The sequence below is a fragment of the Bos grunniens genome, chromosome 6 (assembly GCF_055505025.1).
Source record: "Bos grunniens cultivar Pamir isolate PY7600 chromosome 6, Bosgru_T2T1.0, whole genome shotgun sequence".
NCBI lineage: Eukaryota > Metazoa > Chordata > Mammalia > Artiodactyla > Bovidae > Bos > Bos grunniens.
The window spans coordinates 72,554,243-72,576,832 of NC_141170.1; the positions used below are offsets into that span (position 1 = coordinate 72,554,243).

The following is a 22,590-nucleotide window of genomic DNA, read 5'->3' on the forward strand; positions in this document are numbered from 1 at the left end:
AAGGGATGTAGTCTGTGCTACACACAGCAGTTTACGACAGTAAATTGTAAATGAGAAATCATTGTCAACTCTTTAGGTAGCTTTCTTGTCAAGTGATGAGAAAAACATTTTAATGTGGCAATAAATACCTTATGTGGAATGTTCTATTCCCAGATAGTCATGAGACTCAGTTCATTTAGCTCTCTGCTCAAATGTCACCACCTCAGAAAGACCTTCTCTGGTTACCCATCACTCTGCATCCCCTAAGCTGGCTTTGTTTCCCTGCAAAGAACTAATATACCATTTGATATTCTCTGCTCTGTTCCATGTTTCTGTGTGTCCCTCACTAGGATGGGAGCCCAGTAAAGGGAGGGACTTTGTTTTACTCACTGCTGTGAACAGGACCTACATCAGTTCCTGGCACATACTAGGTGTTCAATAAATATTCGTTGATTTAACAAAGAGATAGGCAAAGCACATAAACCATTCATAAAAAATGCTCTGGCTTATCCTAGGGTTACACAAGTGACAGAAGAAGAAATACAGCTGGTGAATAAACCCATGGAGAACAGGGAGCATTTCTGGTGATAAAAGACATGCAAATTATCTGAGTCATAAAAAGGAATGAAAATCTGCCATTTGGCAACAACAGGGAAGGACCTGGAGGGTATTATGCTCAGTGAAGTAAGTCAGAGGAAGACAAATACTGTAGGTTTTCACTTAACATGTGGAATCTAGGAAAACAAAACAAATGGATGAATACAACAAAACAGAAACAGACTCACAGATACAGGGAACAAACTAGTGGTTGCCAGTGGGGAAAAGAGTAGGGAGAGGAGCAAGATAGGGCTAGGGGGTTAAGAGATACAAACGACTAGGTAGAAAATAAGATACAAGGATGTAATGCACAACATAGGGCGTATAGCCTATATTTTATAATAACTATAAAGGAATTATAATCAATCAAAATATTACCTCACTGTGCAGTACACCTGAAATTAATGTAATGCTGTAAATCAACTATACTTCAATTAAAAGGGAAAATGAAAATTTAAACAACCACGAGGTACCTTTTGGTGGAGAAGGCAATGGCACCCCACTCCAGTACTCTTGCCTGGAAAATCCCATGGATGGAGGAGCCTGGTAGGCTGCAGTCCATGGGGTCGCTAAGAGTCGGACACGACTGAGCGGCTTCACTTTCACTTTTCACTTTCATGCATTGGAGAAGGAAATGGCAACCCACTCCAGTGTTCTTGTCTGGAGAATCCCAGGGACGGGGGAGCCTGGTGGGCTGCCGTCTGTGGGGTCGCACAGAGTCGGACACGACTGAATTGACTTAGCAGCAGCAGAGGTACCTTTTATGATTAAATTAGCAAAATGAAAATGTGAACTAATAATATCAAATGCTGATAAAAAGTATAATAGGCCAGTACTAATAAACAGCAGCCTTATATAACGAATCTGATCCTTTGGAAAACTATTTGCCCAGGCCTCAGGCCTCCAGTGGTGTCTATTAATGAAATAATAGACAACCCTGAAAATAATAACATAGAGAAGTACTGAAACATGATGAAAGAATACTAAGTGAAAACAATAAATATGCAAACTAGTATATATGCAAAATACTTTTCAAATTTGCTGGATGATGGGGTTGTAATATTTTAACTTTCTTACCTAAATGTTTTAAAAATAAGGTTTTCAGAACCCTAAAAAGCCATGTTTCTCATTTTGAGGGGAAACTCTATATTAAAAATACATTTTCAAAAAATGGTAAGTAGGATGAATCTTGGAGAAGGCAATGGCACCCCACTCCAGTACTCTTGCCTGGAAAATCCCATGGATGGAGGAGCCTAGGGGGCTGCAGTCCATGGGGTCACAAAGAGTCGGACACGACTGAGCGACTTCTCTTTGACTTTTCACTTTCATGCATTGGAGAAGGAAATGGCAACCCACTCCAGTATTGTTGCCTAGAGAATCCCAGGGATGGGGGAGCCTGGTGGGCTGCCATCTATAGCGTCACACAGAGTCAGACACGACTGAAGCGACTTAGCAGCAGGAGCAGGATGAATCTTGTATATAAGGCAGGAGTTCAAATTTGTTTTTTTTGTTTGTTTTTTTAACTGTATAGAGGTGAAGTCTGGACAGATAGCCTCCAAATCTTTAACAAACATTATCTTGCTGCTGCTGCAAAGTCGCTTCAGTTGTGTCCAACTCTGTGTGACCCCATAGATGGCAGCCCACCTGGCTCCTCTGTCCCTGGGATTCTCCAGGCAAGAATATTGGAATGGGTTGCCATTTCCTTCTCCAAAGCATGCTTGCAAAGTAAGTCACTTGAGTCGTGTCTGACTCTGTGCGACCCCATGGACAGCAGCCCACCAGGCTCCTCCATCCACGGGACTCTCCAGGCAAGAACACTGGAGTGGTTGCCATTTCCTTCTGTACATTATCTTGAGGCACTGGTATTAAAGATGATTTTAATGTTTCTGTCAACATGAAACATGGCATATTATTTACTAGGCCTCTAGGCAATGGCACCCCACTCCAGTACTCTTGCCTGGAAAGTCCCATGGATGGAGGAGTCTGATGGGCTGCAGTCCATGGGGTCGCTAAGAGTTAGACACGACTGAGCGACTGCACTTTCACTTTTCACTTTCATGCATTGGAGAAGGAAATGGTAACCCACTCCAGTGTTTTTGCCTGGAGAATCCCAGGGACAGTGGAGCCTGGTGGGCTGCCGTCTGTGGGGTCGCACAGAGTCGGACACAACTGAAGCGACTTAGCAGCAGTAGCAGCAGCATGACATGCCAGGGGCTTCCACGGTGGCACTAGTGGTAGAGAACCCACCTGCCAATGCAGGAGTCATAAGAGAGGCGGGTTCAATCCCTGGGTTGGGAAGATCCCCTGGAGGACGGCGTGGCAACCCACTCCAGTATACTTGCCTGGAGAATCCCACAGACAGAGGAACCTGGCAGGCTACAGTCCAGAGGGTCACAAAGAGTCAGACATGGCTGAAGTAACTCAGCACACACACATGACATGCCAAACCCTAGGCTGTGTACTTTAAACATACTGTGATGCGAAATGTCCCAGCATTCCTCTGAGGTAGGCGTTACCTCTGTTAACCCATTTTAAGGTGAGGAAATAAAGACAGAAAAGCTACTTGTCCAAACCCAGCCATGACTTGCTAAGTGACAGCTTCGTCAGACACAGACACGATGCTCGCGTTTCTCTGTAGTGAGGAGGGGTTTTTCACTTATCAGAAAAGATCCACTGTGATTTCTCAAGAAGGGGGAGAAGACCCCCTTCGGGGGGGGGGGTCACACACAGTCCTCTGAGGGCAGCAGGGTTGTACCAGAACCTCAGCATCCCCCCCACCTCCCCGACCTGAGGAACCCAGCGTGACCAGCACAGGGTGAGGAGAGAGCAGAGTCCCCAGTCAGGCACTTCCAGAAGTCTGAGACGGTTACAGGGAGGAAAAGAGAGAAACCCTAGCCGGCAGGCAGCAGTGGGACTGGGTTTGGAAAGAGGATGAGGAATAAAGAATTTAGACAGTGACATTTAAGCAGCAGAGAGAGGAAATTGCAGAGCAGAGGCAAGAGAACTTGGAGAAATGTCAGGCTGCCCTAAGAACTGGGAATCCTCAACCTGCCATTACCTGTTAACTACCTCTGGCTTCTGGACTGTGTTTCAATCATGTGGGGTCCTGAAATATGTTTGTGTGATATTTATACTTATCTATTTTTCTTTATTTAAAAAAATTTGCAAGAAGCATGTGATTCAGTTATAATGAGGAAAAAGTACAAACAAATCTTAGGTGTTTTAGAACAATTGTTTCTTAAGATGGAGAACAATTTGGGGAACAGCTACCAAGGGGGCCATTATCCAAGGGTAATGGGTAGCTCATGTTCTACATACACTGTGCTGTCCTTAGGCACTTCAGTTGTGTGACCCCATGGACTGTAGCCCGCCAGGCTCCTCTGTCCATGGGAGGAGGAGGCAAGAATACAGGAGTGGGTTGCCATGCCCTCCTCCAGGGGATCTTCATGACCCAAGGATCAAACTCAAGTCTCCCACATTACAGGAGGATTCTTTACTGTCTGAGCCACCAAGGAACCCCAAAAATACTGGAGTGGGTAGCCTAACCCTTCCCAATCCAGGAATCCAACCAGGATCTCCTGCATTGCAGGTAGATTCTTTACCAACTGAGCTACCAAGGAAGCTCTCTATATACACTACCATGCATAAAATAGAGAACGGGTGGGAGGCAGCTGTATAGAACAGGGAGCCCAGCTCAGTGCACTGTGATGACCTAGCGGGTGGCGTGGGAGGGGTCAGAGAGAGGCGCAAGAGGAGGGGATATATGTATACATATAGCTGATTCATAATGTTGTACACCAGAAACTAACACATGTAAAGCAATTATCCTTCAGTGAAGAATAAATTTTTAAAATTTACAAACCTAAAAAAAGATAGCTCATGCTCTGTCTTCCTAGGACAGTGTTTGCCAAAAGAGTCCTCAGTACCCAAAGGGTATTGTGGACCGCAGGAGGCATCCATCCTGTGGGTTTCAGAGAAAGGGGAGGCAATTTTTCAGCTCAGTTTAGTCAATTTTTATCAATTTGTCTGGGCCTGTGCCCAATTAAGGGACAGGTCTCTGAGACAAGAGGACTACTTCAATTTTGCCCCATCTGTTTATGGCCTGTCTCCCACAGTGGACCAAGAATTTCCTGAGGGCGGGATTCCATCGACTTGGCTCATGGCTTATCCCCAGCAGCTGGCACCGTGCCTGGCACTTAGAAGGCATTCAATAAATGTGCACTGAGGAGTGAAATAAAGACTAACGCCCTGAGAAATGCATCAGCTCTCACCTTGGAAGCACTATGGTCTCTTGTTAGAATTTTCTCTTTTTCAGTTTAATTCTACAGTAACACTGGCTCAGAAACTCAGAGCGAAAAGTCCAGAGATGGCCAGGAAAAGAACAGATGTGATAGAGATGTTGCTGCTGTTGTTTAGTCCCTAAGTCATGTCCGGCTCTTAGAAACACTATGGACTGTAGCCCACCAGGCTTCTCTGTCCATGGGACTTCACAGGCAAGAATACTTGAGAGGGTTGCCATTGCCTTCTTCAGATAGAGATATAAAAGGGTAGAATAAGCAATGCAATATTGACACTCCTGATGTTTTACTCTTTATTTATTTTCATTTCCCAAGCACATACTGTATGCCAAGCACTGTGTCAGGTGCTGGAGACATAAGCCCTTAATCTGGCCGTGATAACAGCGACACATAGAGGATCCCTGGGATTAATCTCCTCCACTGACAATAATTATTAGAGTCCAGCCCTAAGTTCCAGGCATTGTTTGAGGTGCCTTCCATGTGTTGCTTTGTTTATAGATAGTGCTGTACTGTGTGCATTTTACAGATGAGCAAGCTGAGACTCAGAAAGGCCAATTAAGTTGTTCATGATCACAGCGGAGGTGGCAGGGGTATAGAACAGGCTTAGGTTACTGTTGTCTGATGCCCACGCTCACCGGCATAACGGCTTCCAGGGAGCCTCCTGAGAGTGACCCTGAGATCACTGGCCTCTGAAGCACCAGGAATGCTGGATAAAAATGCAGATTCCCATGCCTGGGGCTAAAGGATCAGAATCCCAGGAAGGGAGCCTGAGGATCCCAGTTTTTAACCACTAACTCAGCTGATTCAGATTCGTACTAAAGCTTGTAAAGCACAGCACTCAAATGTGCCACACTGACTCCTTCTGAGTTTACAAAATCTCCAGTACCCGCCTCCCACGTTCTTGTGTGCGTGTGTGCTAAGTCGATTCAGTCGTGTTCGACTCTACTCCATGGACTGTAGTCCGGTAGGCTCCTCTGTATTCTCTAGGCAAGGATACTGAAGTGGATTGCCAAGCCCTCCTCCAGGGGACTTTCCTTGACCCAGGGATCAAACCAGTGTCTCCTGTGGCTCCGGCATTGCAGGCAGATTCTTTACTCCTGAGCCACCAGGAAAGCCCCCTGCACCCTTCCTACCTGCCAACTGATGAACTGATGGAGTAGAAAGGTGGGGAGGAAGGAGAAAAGGAAGGGAGGTGTTGAGGCAGTCTGAGCATGGGTTGGAAAAGAATTTCCAGACACAGGGCATTTCAGGAAGGAGGGAGTTTATTGAGAACAAAGAGCAGAGATAAAGCGGGCACTGCAAGCGCAGTAGGCCAACAACTCCTGACAGGCCAGGGAGAGTTGACCTTTTGTGGGTTAATAGCCGATTTGTAGAGCCTCAAGACAAAGAAAATTCCTGCTTGACGGTTGGCATTAGGTGACTGGTTGGGGCTCCATAGAGTGTTTACTGGAGTGGGTGGGCATCTTTGCTTAGTTGGGAGTCAGGAAGCTTGTTAGTGACTATCAGGGGGTTTTGGGCGAGGTTACAAAGGGGCCCAGTCAGCTTCGGAAGTGTCCTTGATTATGGGCTCTGCTTCTGTGGCCTCGGTGCAAAGCCTCACACCTGTGGCTTTAGGGCAGGACTCAACAGAAGGGAGGGAGGGAGGGAAGGAGGGATGGAGGAAGGAAGAACTTGCTCCAAGTTGGGCTCCATTTCAGTTCAGGGCTTCCCAGGTGGCAGTAGTGGTAAACAACCCACCTGCCAATGCAGGAGACTTAAGAAATGCCAGTTCAATCCCTGGGTCAAGAAGATCCCTTGGAGGAGGAAATGGCAACCCACTCCAGTATTCTTGCCTGGAAACTTCCTTGGGCAGAGGAGCTTGGTGGGCTTCAGTCCATGGGGTTGCAAAGAGTTGGAGAGCTGAAGTGACTCAGCACGCACACACGCATCCTCCTCGTTCAGGGCAGGTGGACACCATCCCTTGGCTCCTCTGCTCTTGGACCCACAGCAGAGGTTCCCTGCAGCGGCTGAAGCTACAGCTGATGGGCCTCAGGAACCTCCGGAGGAAGCACCTGCTATGGATGGTGATGTCTGCCCAGTTAAAGCAGCCGAAGCAGTCAGCTGCTGAGAAAAGCAGCGTGATGAAATTCAGCTGTACCCAGGGCTCAAAATCTGAATATCTGTCCCTCCCCAAATCAGGACAGTACTGCTCTGGGTCCCTCCTAGTGGGCAGGGTGCATATCAGTCTACAGACTGAGAAGATTCAGCCAACAGGAACCAAGGCAGGAAAGAGAGGCAGAGACAGGGGTTCTGGCTCCAGATAGGCTACAGGACATAGAACAATGAAGAAAACTGAACACTTCAGGAAGAGGCACAAGGACGGGGCCACTGGTCCATGAGGGGGATTCCACCACTCGTTCTCACCAGCAAACCATGGGGCCACTCTGAGTCAAATCCTTGTGTATAAAAGAAAAATAATAGGGACTGCCCTGGTGGTACAGTGGATAAGAATCTGCCTGCCAATGCAGGGGATGTGGGTTTGATCCCTGGTTGGGGAAGATCCCGCATGCCACGGAGCAACTAAGCCCATGCACCACAATTGCTGAGCTCGCATGCCCTAGAGCCTGTGCTCTGCAAGAGAGGCGACCACCATGAGAAGCCCACTCACCACAACAGAGAGCAGCCCCGGCTCACCGCAACGAGAGAAAGCCAGCATACAGCAATGAAGATGCAGCGCAGCCAAAAAAATAAAAGGAAAAATCATAATAATCGTTTTCATTATCTATGGTTTACTGAACACTTTTTGTGTGTCAGGCACTGTCCTGAGGCAATCAATCTTTATAACAAGTATCTGGGAAGTCATTTGGTCCCCCTCTGACAGAAAGAAATGAGTCTCGGGTTAGGAAACCTGCCCAGCATTTGCCAGCGGGTAACTAGTGAAGCCAGGACTTGATCTGGTGTCTGTCTCTCCTGTTAATAACTGCTAACAGCTTCTCCAATATTCCTCGCATTTCTAGTTCTTGTGACTAAGTGCCTCCAACATGAGCTGTTCATGGTTTCAAAGAAAAGAGGTATCGGTCTCTTCCCAGCCCCACACCCCAAGCCTGGGTGGTAAAAATGCCCATCGGTTCATCCATGTTCGGCCGGGAATCTGCCACGATAGAACACATAGGACTGTCAGCTGAGAAAGCTGTCAAAGCACGAGGGACCCCTAAAGGGTCTCGATCAGGTCTCAGCTCAGCTAAGCAGCTGTGAGCAACAAAGAGCCTCTGCTGTCACCTGCTGTCCCAAAGGTCTCATCAGAGGACACCACGTGTACGAAGGGGCTGGAGGAGCTTGCCTGCACCACAAAGCCTCACAGAAAGCCCAGAGCCCTGGCCAGGCCCCCATCTCTAACCCCATCTCCCACCATTGGCCCCTCATTCATTCCTGCTTCTAACTATTCCTCAAATAGGCCAAGTTCATTCCCACGCAGGGCCTTTGCTCTTGCTGTGACCTCTGCCCAAAAGACTGCTCCTCCTGCCTAGAAGCAGCTTTCCCCAGATGTCACAAGCCTTCCTGCTCCTTGTCATCCAGCTCTCCAATCTTGGTCCCCTCCTGCAAGAGACCCCATCTAAATGAGCAACAGCCCCCCACAATCCATCATCCCTCTCCAGTATACCTTCCTGCTTGACTTCCTCTGTGGTGCTTTACACATCTGAAATGATCTTGTTCGTTATTTGCTTATGTGTTTAGAGAAGTACCTGGCAAGCGGTAGGCTCTCAATGAACATGTGCTGAATGAATGGACGAATGCGTAAACGAATGAATGGAAAATCTTACTAAGTGTTTTCTATATTAAGGATCCGAGCACCTACAGTCAGGGCACCCCCTCCTTTCAGTTACCAGGGGCAGAGACCACAAGAAATAGCCCTGTGGTTGGTAACAACTTAACAACCAGCCAGCAGTTATATCCACACACATTGCTGGGCATGGTTCCAAAGCTAAAAGGCACTAATTGCTTTTATATAAGGAGGGAGAAACACAGTCCCTCCGTGTCCTTTAGTCCTGATGCTCTGCATGTCGGTGTCTGTTGCCGTGTTAGTCGCTCCTGTCTCACACAGCCTGTTTGAGCTTTATTCTGCCTATGTCTGGGATGGTGACAGGTTCCTATACAGAGGAGAGAGGTACCGTGTCCCTGTATGTGTGTGTCCACGTGTGTGTCCATGTGTGCGGAAAAGCAGCGACGCTCTGGGAAGGGTTAACTCGCAGTCAGGCTGCCTGTGCTCAGGGCCCTACGGCTGGCCCAGAAATGGGGTGGGCCTGGAAGGTGGAGCGGGCTTGGCTCGCATCAGCTGCTCTTTCCAAGACAGGAGTGCAAATGCCTGCCCAGCTGGCCTGAGCGTGCTGAACTCCAGTCGCCTTTAAGAATGGCCGCAGGAGCCCACACCTGGCAATCACGCCCCCTACCCCCCTGCCTCTCCACAGCAGGTTGCATTTGGGAGACTCTCCGGTCAGTCATTAGAGGAATGAGCCGAGAGTGAGCCGTTCACCAGCTTGCCAACACTTGGTGGAAAGCAGCAGGCAAGCATGGATGTGGTTGACAGCCTTCTCATGAATGAAAGCAACCTGACTCCCCCCTGTGAACTGGGGATCGAAAATGAGACGCTTTTCTGCTTGGATCAGCCCCATCCTTCCAAAGGTAGGTGTCAGAGGCTGTTATCTGAATTCAGAAAACCTTAAGTTTGTGGGAAAAATCAGCAAAGGCAAGGCTGACTGTGAAAACAGAACACAGTCCTCGTGAGACGAGGCTGGATAAAGTCATCTGCTCAGAAGTTTGGATAAGAGATCTAAAAGCAGAACTGAGTCCAGTGCTCTTATTGTTCCCCATGGGAGAGTTGGGATTAATGTACAGGACTTGGGGGGCACAAAAGCAGTGGGAGGAGGAGCTGAAGTGGAGCCAGAGGGAGTACAAGTGTAAAAGCTGGAACTCACCAGCATCATAGAAAAGGTGCTGTCACAATCTAGCTGTCGGCTTTCCTTGGGGGAAATCGGTGTGAAGAAGTGATTAAATTGAAAAAATGCTTAGCAGCTAGGAAAGAAAGCAAATCACTGGAGGAGCTTTGTTCTTAAGAAAAAGTGGTTCCCCGAGTGAGTGATCCTTTAACAGACCAGCCTTTCAGCAGCAACTGAATCACTCCATGCTCTCCTCGCTTTGTTTCTGCAAAATATCTAAGTATGGGGAGAGCTGGGTTCGGTGATGCACACCCCTGAAAATACCAACCGGCAGGAAATAAGCGTCCACTTGGTGTGCTGGGTTTTAACATTCTGCCCTCATCACCTGCATCGCTCCGTCTTGTCCGGGTTCCTCCTTGCAGAGTGGCAGCCGGCCGTGCAGATTCTCTTATACTCCTTGATATTCCTGCTCAGCGTGCTGGGAAACACGCTGGTCATTACAGTGCTGATTAGGAACAAGAGAATGAGAACAGTCACCAACATTTTCCTCCTCTCCCTGGCTGTCAGCGATCTCATGCTTTGTCTCTTCTGCATGCCATTCAACCTCATCCCCAACCTGCTCAAGGATTTCATCTTCGGAAGCGCTGTTTGCAAGACCACCACCTACTTCATGGGTGAGTTGCTGCTGGTGCCTATTTCTGGAGTTTCGCCCTAAATCAGTGAAACTCAGTCCCAGACCTTCCCTAACCCCTGACAGCCTCCACAGAGAAGCCCTGATGGGTGTACAGAACAAAACATCTGACTGTATGGGGCTGGGTACAAGGACAGAGGCGCTGGCTTTATGGGAGGGTCAGTCCTCATAACACCCCAGAAGTCACTCCCCAGTCAGGGGACCAGTTCCTCAAAGTGGAATAAGTTGGTAAGAAACTACAGAAGACACTGGTTTTGCTTGCTTCTGTTAGAAAGACAGACAGATTCAAGCTGATCTGTGCCTTCCTGGAAGTCATTGATTGTACTCAGCTCTACCCAACCCAAGGTGTGGTTTTGGGGTGGCCAGGCTGCTGGAAGAGGGCTTTTTCTGCTGCCATTCCAGCTCTTATCGGGAACAGGATTATTCAAAATCCAGTTTCACCAGAGGTCTAGATTCCCTTCTCAGGATTCACTTTCGAGCCTGTTTTCACAGGGGCTGGGACCATCTTAGGCAGAGTGAGAGAGAGAACCTCTGCCACTAGACAACAAGTTGAATTTGCTCCCAGTGCCTGGGTGGATAAGCTGACCCTGATTGACTGAGATATGCAGCTCACTGCCTTTGCCAATCAGAATGATGGTGATGATGAAAAATCATAAGAGCTAATGTCTTTGAGTACATTTTTTTTTTTTGAGTACCAGATGTTCTACTAATTGCTTTAAGTTTTTACTTCCATGATCATATTTTATCTCACAACCACTCTATGAAGTATACACAGTTATTCTTCCCTGTCTCACTGAGAGGGGAACAGAGGCATAGAGAGGTTAATATTGTGCCCAAGGACACACAGGTGGTAAGCCACAGAGCTGACTTGAACCCCAACTGGTGGCCACTACAATGGTGAGTGAATACACAGCCTTGTTTGCCAACTGCTGTGGCTCATCTGAGGCTGAAACGAGACATTTCTCTTGGTCCCCTCTGCCTGCCAAAACGCCTCATCCCTTGCCCATTCTGAGAGCTGGTTGGGGGAGGAAGAGAAGAGGCAGGAAATGAAGAAGGAGTTGGTTGTTCTGACCTAAGCCCTGCAAAATATGCAGAGCTGAGCTGCCTAGGGCAGCTATCAGTGACCAGAAAGCTTTAAAAGCCTTTATTTCTTCCAATTGAGGAAGTAGGATCCAGCGCTGACAAAACGGTGATGAATGACTGATCTACATGCCATGGACAAATAACCGAGAAAGTGTCAATCTGGGTCCAAGTACTCTAAAAAAAAAAAAAATGGACTCACAAATGAAAAGGATCGTTGTTAAACAATGACGCAATAATAATAACCAACATCTCACAGTGCCTCAGGCTTTCAAGGCCTGTCTGTATATATCCTACGGTAATATTTAATCATTTTAACCAGGGTTTATGAAAGGAGATTAAAAATGAGTCCTTGTGTAGTTACACAACATAAATATGCTAAATGCCGCAGAGTTGTTCACTTTAAAATGATTACTTTTGTGTTATATGAATTTTACCTCAATTAAAAAAATGTTTTAAAATAGCTGGGGTCTGAGCTAGGAGCCTTAACACTCTTTCTGAAAATACCTAGTACAGACTGTTCTAGAAAATGAAAAGCAAGATAATTCTAAAAGTGTTTGCAATACCATAATGGTTTTGTTGGATTTCTGATTCCAGTCATTTCAATTCTTCCCTTAATTTTGTGTTCTTAACAGTTAACACGCATTAAATTCCTAATACATAGCCAAAAGGGCTTCCCAGGTGGCTCAATGGGCAAAGAAACTGCCTGCAATGCAGGAGACACAACAGACGGAGGCTTGATCCCTGGGTTGGGAACATCCCCTGGAGGAGGGCATGGCAATTCACTGCAGTATTCTTGCCTGGAGAATCCCATGGTCAGAGGAGCCTTCCAGGCTACAGTCCATAGAGTCCCAAAGAGTCAAACACGACTGAAGTGACTGAGCATGCATGCACATAGCCAAAAAAAAAAAAAAAGGTGCTTGCCTGATGATGGGTTTATAATTACCCATTATAAGGCTGAGCACCGAAGAATTGATACTTTTGAACTGTGGTGTTAGAGAAGATTCTTAAGAGTCCTTTGGACTGCAAGGTGAGCAAACCAGTCAATCCTAAAGGAAATCAATCCTAGATATTCATTGGAAAGACTGACCTGAAGCTGACGCTCCAAAACTTTGGTCACCTGATGTGAAGAGCTGACTCAGACTCTGATGCTGGGAAAGATTGAAGGCAGGAGGAGAAGGGGGGCGACAGTGGATGAGATGGTTGGATGGCATCACTGACTCAATGGACATGAGTTTGTGCAAGCTCCAGGAGATGGTGAAGAACAGGGAAGCCTGGTGTGCTGCAGAGTTGGACATGACTAAGAGAGTGAATAATAAGTTTCACTCTAAGAAGTTTGGGGCCGTATTCTCTAATCCAAATGTTATCAACTCCTTAGGGTAAATTCCTATAAAACAGCAAATCCTATCTCAGAACCTGAGTTCTTAGCTATGGTTTTGGGGTTCTAGATTCCTTTAAGTCACTGAGGAACACTATGGATATTTTCCCTAGAAAAAGGATATTTTTATACATAGTTTCACAAAAGGCCCCAGGCTAAGAACTTCTCCCAAATTAAGATTGGGATTGATTTGAAGGTTTAAGAAATCAGGGTAAGAGATAAGAGAAGAATCAGCTGAATTTATGGATGAAGAATTAAAGGGAATTTTACAGGGATAAGACATTATAATCACTATATATGCACACAAAATACAAAAATTAAGTTTTCTGACTATGCTGTAAGTATATCCTTTTGTTGTTGTTGAGTTGCTCAGTCATGTCTGACTCTTGTGATCCCATGGACTGCAGCACACCAGGCTTCTCTGTCCTTTACTGACTCCTGGAGTTTGCTCAAACTCAAGTCCATTGGTTCAGTGATGCCATCCAACCATCTCATCCTCTGTCATCCCCTTCTCCTGCCCTCGATTTTCCCCAGCATCGGGGTCTTTTCCAATGAGTCAGCTCTTTGCATCAGGTGGCCAAAATATTGGAGCTTCAGCTTCAGCATCAGTCCTTCCAATGAATATTCAGGGTTGATTTCCTTTTAGATGAGGTGTTTTGATCTCTTTCTCACTGGTGATAAATGTTTGATGAATGTTCCTTCTACAAAACACAGAAAAGCAAAAAGAATTAGAAAGAAGACCCCATTCCTCCTACCCCGAGAAAAACATTAGATACAATATGGGGATTTTCCCCTTCATCTTTTTTCATTAGGTATTTTTTCAACACTCCATTTTGAAATTTAGAATGTTTCACTCAAAAACAGTCTGTGTACTAGACATTTTCAGGAAGAGTCTTAATGCTCCCATCTCAGACCCCACTGAATTTTTGAAGTCACTGTCCTTGAGAATATTGGATTAAAAGGTCAACTTTATGCACATCATGCTCAAAACTAAAGCTGTTCTACAGGTCACTCAGAAACCTCTTCTGTGGGGTAGGAACATAGTTCATCCACTTGGTTATTAATTAATGAGCACCTCCAGCCTAAGAAGGAGCTAGGTCGTAATCAAAGTTCAATAAACTTATCTAAAATACATTGGCAATACAATGTATTTGCAAATACATTGCTTGAACTGCCTCAAATCCTTTTGGGAACAAAGCTGGGAATAAATCATTTTTTTAAAATATACGTACACAGTATTTCTTTACCTTCTGAGTATTTTCCTTTACTATCTATCAAACCTGTGCAGATCAAGGTAAGCTTAAGCTCATGTGCAAATAAACTTTGGATTTTAAAGCCAACGTAAGCAGCTTCTTTGTTCCTTTCCCAGGCACCTCTGTGAGTGTCTCCACCTTTAATCTGGTCGCCATATCACTGGAGAGATATGGTGCAATTTGCAAACCCTTACAGTCCCGAGTCTGGCAGACGAAGTCCCATGCTTTAAAGGTGATTGCCGCTACCTGGTGCCTCTCCTTCACCATCATGACTCCATACCCAATTTATAGCAACTTGGTGCCTTTTACCAAAAATAACAACCAGACTGCAAATATGTGCCGCTTTCTACTGCCAAGTGATGTCATGCAGCAGTCCTGGTAAGGCCGCCTGGGTTTATTTGTTTACTATAACTTGATAGAATTTTTCAGTTTTAATAAAAACTGGAATGTGTTGTCCAGTGTCTGTGGGATCAGTTTCCTGGAGACTTTTTGAGAAGACTTGTCTTAACCTCTTTCTAGAATGATAGAATAGAGTGAACACTTTGAATGTTGTATTTGAAATGCCATTTGCGACCCCATGGACTGTAGCCTACCAGGCTCCTCCATCCATTGGATTTTCCAGGCAAGAATACTGGAGCGGGCTACCATTTCCGTCTCCAAGATATCTTCCTGACCCAGGGTTTGAACCCAGGTCTCCCAGGTTGTAGGCAGATGCTTTACCGTCTGAGCCACCAGGGAAGTCTCTGAAATGCCATACCTGTATTAAAATCAACTAATCCTCTCAAAACCTCATAGGGTGGGTACTATTACTGTCCCTATTTTACAAATGAAGAAACTGAGACCTGGAGAAGTTAAGTTGCTCAAGTTCCCAAACCTAGAGGAGACAACAGAGTGTCTGGGCTTAACCACTATGCAGTGTGCTTCAGGATAGTCTAGTGAGGATCTTGGCTGAGACAGTGGAAGAGCTCTGGTTTTCCAAAAACTGGAGATAGAACTGAGGAGTCCAAAACCCCAAATCCCATGTGATTTTTCTTAGAGCAGAGTTGCAGCAGTGGTACTTACACAGAACACTTTACTAGAAATACAAATGCAAAGTTGTGCTACCTGTTTCTTTGCTCACTAGCAGGTGATGTTGGACAAGTTTATATAACTTCCTTGACGTTCAAGTTCTTTACACAGATTTAAGAATAAAGATACCTTTTTTATCTACATCACTAGATGGATGTGAGATTCAAATGAGAGAATGTTTACGAAAACATCATTAGATATATTCAAAAAGGCTACACAAGTGCAGGGCATTATGTTTACTAATTCCCAGCATGTTTTAGAAGCAGAGGGCTAGACATTCAAAAATGGCTCAAAACCAAGATAATTTCTGCCTTCTTTGCCTTCCTTTTTTTCATTTCAACCAAGACACACACATACTCAAAGAATTACGTTGCAAATGAGGGACATTTCCAAGACTTGAAAAGAAATCTTATCAAAACATGTCCAATTGAAATGAGAAATGGCTCAGCCACTGTGAGCCTCTGACAATTTTATGGCCTAATTGTGTAACCTTACACATGCCAGACTGCAAAAGTGATTTAGGGGCCAGACTCAAGAAGAAGGAGGCTGCAGTTCTTCAGGAATCAAACATGTTTAGAGAAAGCATAACTCTGGCCCGCCAGGCACTAGAATGAGTTTGCCACTGTGCCTAATGGGTTGAAACAGCCAGAATACTTTATTTTGCAAAATCAAGGTTTTCCAGCATTGCTACCTATGCACTTGGTGATTCTGGTGCTATAAAGTCAACAAATGGTATTAATCTATTGTGATGCTTAAGAGCATAACGTCTAGAATCATATTGCTTGAGTTCAGATCCCATCTTTGCCACTAGCTGTATGACTTTGGACAAATTATTTATTCTGCCTGTTTCCTTATCTGTAAAATGGGTGTTAGGTTAATAGTACCTACTTCAAAAATTATTATGGGGATTAAATACAGTAATATATGTACCATATTGAAATTAAATAATTTAACAAGTCATCAATGAATATAAATTCTTATAATTTTATTATTATTATTTCAGTAACAGCTTTATTGAGGTATTCAAATACTCTCATTGGCTTGTTTTTTTTTAAGCTCTCAGTAGTTTTAAATGTACACTTGTTTCAGGCACAGACTTACACCAAACTTCTCCAATTTAACTAGTCCTTCATAAGAGACTTTATCTGGGAGAAAAGAAGTAACATTTTCTAATGACTGAACTTCCAGACATGGAATTTCCAAAGATATTAAATACTAGTAATTAATGTGTTTGCTCCAACTCATTAAAATGGAGATGAACCCTGTTTATTCCATCTCATCTTAGTTTGAAATGCTGGTTGCTGGTTATTGGATTGCTTTTTATTTTATTAGGCACACATTCCTGTTACTCATCCTCTTTCTTATTCCTGGAATTGTGATGATGGTGGCATATGGATTAATCTCTTTGGAACTTTACCAAGGAATAAAATTTGATGCTAGCCAGAAGAAGTCTGCCCGAGGTAACTATCTTTTATCTGTTGGTTTATGCCAAAAGATTACACAAGCCTTGTTTTCTATAACTTAGATATACCCAGAGTATATACTTTTGAAAATACTTTTCAAAAGTATTTCAAAATAAGTATTTCAAAACATTTTTCAAAAGTATTCTTAGGAGACTCTGTGTCGTAACACATGGTCAGGAGACCCAGTGACTCTGTTTCCTGTAGAATGAAGAAATTATTTCTCCCAAAAGGGTACTAAATGGAATAAAATGAGATAATATACCCATTGCCCAATTACAAGCTCAGGGCCCATAGGTCCAGGGTCTCTGTGATGTCGTATTCAAATGGACCCCCTCTGCAAACAAAGCAAATTGTCATTTCAGGTGCCATCCTCTCTTCCCCCCTTCACTCCCACCCTTCACTCCTGATATAGCTGCCATGGAACCTCACATCTCCTCCCTCTTCCCTTTTTTAATGTTGGGACCTGCACGTTCTTTTTTTTTTTTTTTTGGCTGTGCTGGGTCTTCACTGCTGCGCAGGCTTTTCGCCAGTTGCGGAGGGCAGGGGCTACTCTCCAGTTGCTACTCTCCAGTGTGTGGGCTTCTCACCGTGGTGGCTTCTCTTGTTGCGGAGGATGGGCTCCAGGGCTCTAGGTCTTCAGCAGTTGCAGCACATGGGCTCTGTCCTTGCGCTCCTGGATTCTAGAGCACAGGATCAATAGTTGTAGTGCACAGGCTTAGTTGCCCTGCAGCACGTGGGATCTTCCCTGATCAGGGATCACACTCATGTCTCCTGCATTGGTAGGTGGATTCTTTACCACTGAACCACCAGGGAAGCCCACCCCCCATCCCTCCCTTTCATTACAGCTCACTCTTCACTGGAACTTACCCCACACCTTTGTTGACATCACTCACCACCCCTCTCACTCCATCCTTCTGCTCAGCTGTTTACCACATATACACCTAGGGTCTTGCCTGGCTTTTGTTGATTTTTGCTCATTATGCAGTAAAAGCAATCTGGAGGTTTCCCAAGCAAGCAGAAAACTCCCCGCCTTGAGGAGCTGGAAGAAGAGTGTGAATACTCATTCTTTAACAAATTTTTATCCTTATAGTCTACACACATAAAATATTATTTTACTATTTTAAATTATGCACATTTTATACTACACATTTTTTTATTAGTTATAAGTAGCACTTCATTTGAGTAGTATAGATCAATACCTACCCATATTAGTGCAGGCCCAAGGTGGCCTGTCAAGTAATACAGTTCAAGTGTGGTTTAGCCCCTGGATGGAGGGTGCAGGGATCCCGTGCCCTCTGTCTGGCATGACCCATCCCCCAAAATAAGTGACGTGGCTTGCCCACCCAGAAAGGAAACGGAGCTCGGCCAGCAGCGGCAGGTACGCGGACAGCGCCGGGTGCTGCCTGCAGCGGCCCAAGCACCCAAGGAAGCTGGAGCTGCGCCAGCTGTCCACCGGCAGCTCCGGCCGGGCCGACCGCATCAGGAGCAGCAGCCCCGCGGCCAGCCTCATGGCCAAGAAGCGCGTCATCCGCATGCTCATGGTCATCGTGGTCCTCTTCTTCCTGTGCTGGATGCCCATCTTCAGCGCCAACGCCTGGAGGGCCTTTGACACCGCCTCTGCCGAGCGCCGCCTCTCGGGGACCCCCATCGCCTTTATCCTCCTGCTGTCCTACACCTCGTCCTGCGTCAACCCCATCATCTACTGCTTCATGAACAAGAGGTTCCGCCTCGGCTTCCTGGCCACATTCCCCTGCTGCCCCAACCCCGGTCCCCCAGGAGCACGAGGCGAGGTGGGGGACGAGGTGGAGAGCGGCACCACGCGGGCGTCTCTGTCTAAATGCTCCTACAGCCACGGGAGCGCCTCTGCGCCGCCCCCGTGAGCGGTGCCCCGGCCGGCTGCCTGCCGGGCGGGAAGCATGGAGGCGGGGACCGAGGGAGGCAGCAGGAGGAGGAGGAGGGGGCTGGAAGTGAAGGAGGGCACCCGTCCCAGTGGGAACCATTCCTCGTCTGCCTGGCACCCTTCACCTGGGTTCCAGGGGAACACTCTGAGGGTGGGGCCGTGACTGGGGCCCCAGGCGGGACGACTTCAGTAGCATTCACCATCAGAAAACCTCAGCAGGCCAATGACAGGAGTTCACCAGGGCTCCTGCTGCACAGGTAATTGCTAAGCACATGTTCAAACGGGGATTTGGACCCTACTGAGCTTTAGAAGGTTCTAGAACATCCAAGGCGGGCTCTTAACTCCTCTTAGTGACACCCTTCTGTGTTCTGCTGCTTCAGCATTGTGGAGGCTGCTTTGCGCCTGAGGAGTCCATCCCTCTTTCAGGAACATTCTGTAACCACCCACCTCACCATGACCACAGACGGGAACCGGAAGCAAACCCTCTTCTGGCCATTTTCTGTAGTAAGAAAACAGCCTGACCTGTTCTTCAGGTCAGTCAAGGACATTCAGAGACATCAGGTGATGTCATCATCAGAACAGCAAATGAAACATTGTCTAAAGGATGGAATTTGGAACTTATATTTCTGAGAAGAGTATGTAGCCAGTAACTGCCTTAGCATAAGGGATGTTGAATGCCAGGAGGCGCCAAGAAATAGTTTTCTAATTTAATAATATATATTGCTTAACTCCACCTTTTCATGGTGATATTAAACCCCATGGCTGCTTTGCCTCAACTTCATTTCTCATACTCATCCTCCTTTCTGCAAAGACCTCCAAGTCCAAAGGAGAGCTGTAATGTGTACCTGGCCAAGCTGGAAACTCGGGGAGTTGGGCCCAGAATAAAAACTGGCATACTTGGACTCAACTAACAGATAGTCAAAGCCGTCTATGCCTTTAGATACAATCTATGTGTTTGTTAATACTTGTGGTAATTTTATGTGTATGTGAAACATGAACAGAGCAGTATGCTCTTTACATATAAGTATACTCTTTGGTGTGTTTAAAAAAAAGAATAGTGGATGGAGGTTGCAATTGACAAAGTATTATCATTCTACATTCCTGTACCACAGTTGGAGTTTCACGTAAACTCTTTTTCTTCGAAAAATTGGTGTTGAAATTTCTCTTCTCCAGTGTAGAAATCCCAACTTAATATAAGATATGAGCTATACACTTAGATACCAGGAAGTGCATTTCTAAAACTGCATGTGTCAATCCAATCTAACAGCCTCTTTCCTTCCCTCCCTTTGTTTCCCTTCCTCCCTCTCTCTGTCTCTGTCTGTCTGTCTGTCTCTCACTCTCTCTTTCATAGTTTTCATGCTTCCAAGCATCTGAGAGGTGAGCTTTTCTTTTTCCTGTTTGTGGGGGTCCATGACCACCCATTGATCTATACCTGACAGACACTCTTTGTGGTGCACAAAGGCTAGTGATTTTTCTATTATCAAAAAAAAAAAAAAGAAATCTATATTGGGCGGGTGGTACAGAGAGTGGCAGGAAGTGATCACAAATAGGGGAAGGGATGTGGTATATCTAACAAGATGTGAGTGTTGCCTTTGTTGTGTTTTTGCCAAACAGGGTAGAGAGGATAGTGTGCTTAACAGAAGAAATTATTGAGGATGTGAACATTTTTTATAGGGGACTTTCCAAGCCAGATGTTAATTTTTCTGCTTCTCAGATGGCAATCTTATTTTCATCTCTGTCAAGAATTTCAAGGTGAAAATTCAGCTGACTAAAACGTGCACTGCTAAAATAGTAATGATAAAAGGTGTAAGAAAGAAAGATGTCTCCAATATTTGAGAGAATCCTGCAGAACCTACAATTTTCCTGCCAGAAGAAGCCTTCCCATCTGACAGTGTTAGCATATAAATGAAGATTAATTAGCCTCGCTACTCGTCCCACCCTTATTGGAAACCTCTGGAAATTCCAAAGGTAACTTAACCTAAAAATAGAGTCACCAGATTTAGCAAATAAAATACAGGATGTCCAGTTAAATTCTAATTTCAAATAAACAACTAATAATTTTTTTTAGTATGAGTATGTCTCATGCCCTAAAATACATCTTGTGTTTTATCTGGCAACTCTACTTTAAATTAACTTTAAAAGCATGTAAGAACATAAACAAGATTTCCCAAAAATAGAGCAATAAAATGCCTCTGTTCACTAAATTTATTGGAAAGTCTTTCACATAATGGAAGTTATTTTTAAAAATAAGAAAAATGCTATTAACTTTCAGAATCTGTGTCTGACCTTTGGAAATGGTACTATCAACAGGCTGATTTTATTTCCAGAAAAGTTTTTAACATAAAGCTATTCTAGCACTTTGTTGAGTCAATTGCCTTTATTTCATACTAAACTGAATTCTTAAATTTGAAATAAAGTGACTTAATAGAGTTAAGAAAATAGATTCACCAAGTTTCTGGTGTTTTCTCTTGTCTTCTAGTAGCTTCCACTCATCAGAATGATAAGTTTGAACTCTGTAACTTTGATCTTTACCTAACTCATGTGTCTCAGTGGCTTCCTGTGCCCTGGTTACTGGGTAAACTCTCATAATAACTTGTAGTGGTGAATAAGCCATGCATGTGTCTAGATGTCGGTTATACTTGTTCGTGCATGCTTAACAGGTATCTTCTCCATTCACCTAAAACGTAATCCTGAGGTGAGCGACAATAGCTGTTGAATTGCCAGTGTATTTCCTTCCAGTGTTCTGCCCAGTACTCTGTACACCATGAGTGCTCAATAAATGTTGTGACTGACTGCTGCTCTGCCTCTGATGATTTAGGGAACTCCTTTTCTCCACAGCAGTGAGTCTCAACAAAGGGGGCATGGTCTGAGGGGACCATGGGAAATTCTGGAGGGCTTTCTCTAACTCTGTGCATCCCCACCCAAGATATGGCTGTGTGAGCCTTTGCTGCCATCACTCGTCCCTTCGCTCTCCCCTGGGGAACGTGTGTATAATCGGAGATGCTACCCATGGAAGGTTCTCATGCCTGTAAACAGTGCTGAGACACAGGTTTTTTAAAAGGGCTGAGGAAAAGGATAAATACTATAATTCTATACACATGAGGTATCTAAAATAGTCAAAAACCATAAACATAGAACATAGAAAAGTTACTACCAAGGGCTGGGGATTTAGTGTTTAGTGAATGTAGAGTTTCCGTGTTACAAGATGAAAAAGTTCTAGGATCTCCTGCCCAACTATGTAAAATATACTTAACACTACTGAACTATGCACTTAAAAATGGATAGGATGGTAAATTTAAAGCTGTGTGTTTTTCAGACATAAAGAACAGACTTTTGGACACAGTGGAGGGAGGAGAGGCTGGGGTGATTTGTGAGAATTGCATTGAAACAAATACATTACCGTCTGTAAAACAGACAACCAGTGGAAGTTTGCTGTCTGACGCAGAGAACCCACATCCAGTGCTCTGTGACACCCTAGAGGGGTGGGCTGGGGAGGGAGATTTAAGGGGGGTTTAAGAGGGAGGGGACTGGCCTGTGGCCAGTTCATGTTGATGTATGGCAAAAAGCATCATAATATTGTAAAGTGATTATCCTCTAATTAAAAATTTAAAAAGAAGAAATTAAAAAATTAACTGTCTTTCACATTAGAAAAAAAATAAAGTTTTGTGTTTTTTAGCAGAATAAAAAAGAGGAGAGGGAGTGAGGAAGCCCTGGTCTGTAGTATTCCTTGGTTTTGCTCCTTCCTCTGCTCATTCCCTTTAAGGAGAACAGTGGTGATACAGCAAAAAAACCATCACTGTGTTCCTAGTCCATGTTTAAGTCCTCTGCTCACTCTTTAGGGCTTATATGTATCATCGAAGCCCACCCAGCACCCCTGGCTGTTCCCTCATAACTATCTGATTTCCTGCAGGACTCCTCCTGGAGCCTCTGGGCGTCTTCCTGGCCACACCCTACCTCTGAGCCCTGCGGC

General features: G+C 45.1%; 1 protein-coding gene across 3 annotated transcripts; it reads left to right on the forward strand.

Moving 5' to 3' along the window:
- Positions 1 to 8,886: 8,886 nt before the first annotated feature.
- CCKAR (cholecystokinin A receptor) lies at positions 8,887 to 20,120 on the forward strand. 3 transcript variants are annotated; one of them, XM_086407762.1, is made up of 6 exons: positions 8,887 to 9,018; positions 9,320 to 9,533; positions 10,210 to 10,461; positions 14,306 to 14,567; positions 16,590 to 16,717; positions 18,068 to 20,120. In XM_086407762.1, the coding sequence occupies exons 2-6, from the start codon at positions 9,422 to 9,424 to the stop codon at positions 18,598 to 18,600; spliced, it is 1,287 nt and encodes a 428-aa protein (XP_086263888.1). In that variant the 5' UTR covers positions 8,887 to 9,018; positions 9,320 to 9,421; the 3' UTR covers positions 18,601 to 20,120. The 3 variants fall into 3 exon arrangements, with proteins under 3 accessions (XP_086263888.1, XP_086263887.1, XP_086263886.1); XM_086407761.1 differs by lacking the exon at positions 8,887 to 9,018 and having other exon boundaries at positions 9,158 to 9,533; XM_086407760.1 differs by lacking the exons at positions 8,887 to 9,018; positions 9,320 to 9,533 and having other exon boundaries at positions 10,017 to 10,461.
- Positions 20,121 to 22,590: the final 2,470 nt, after the last annotated feature.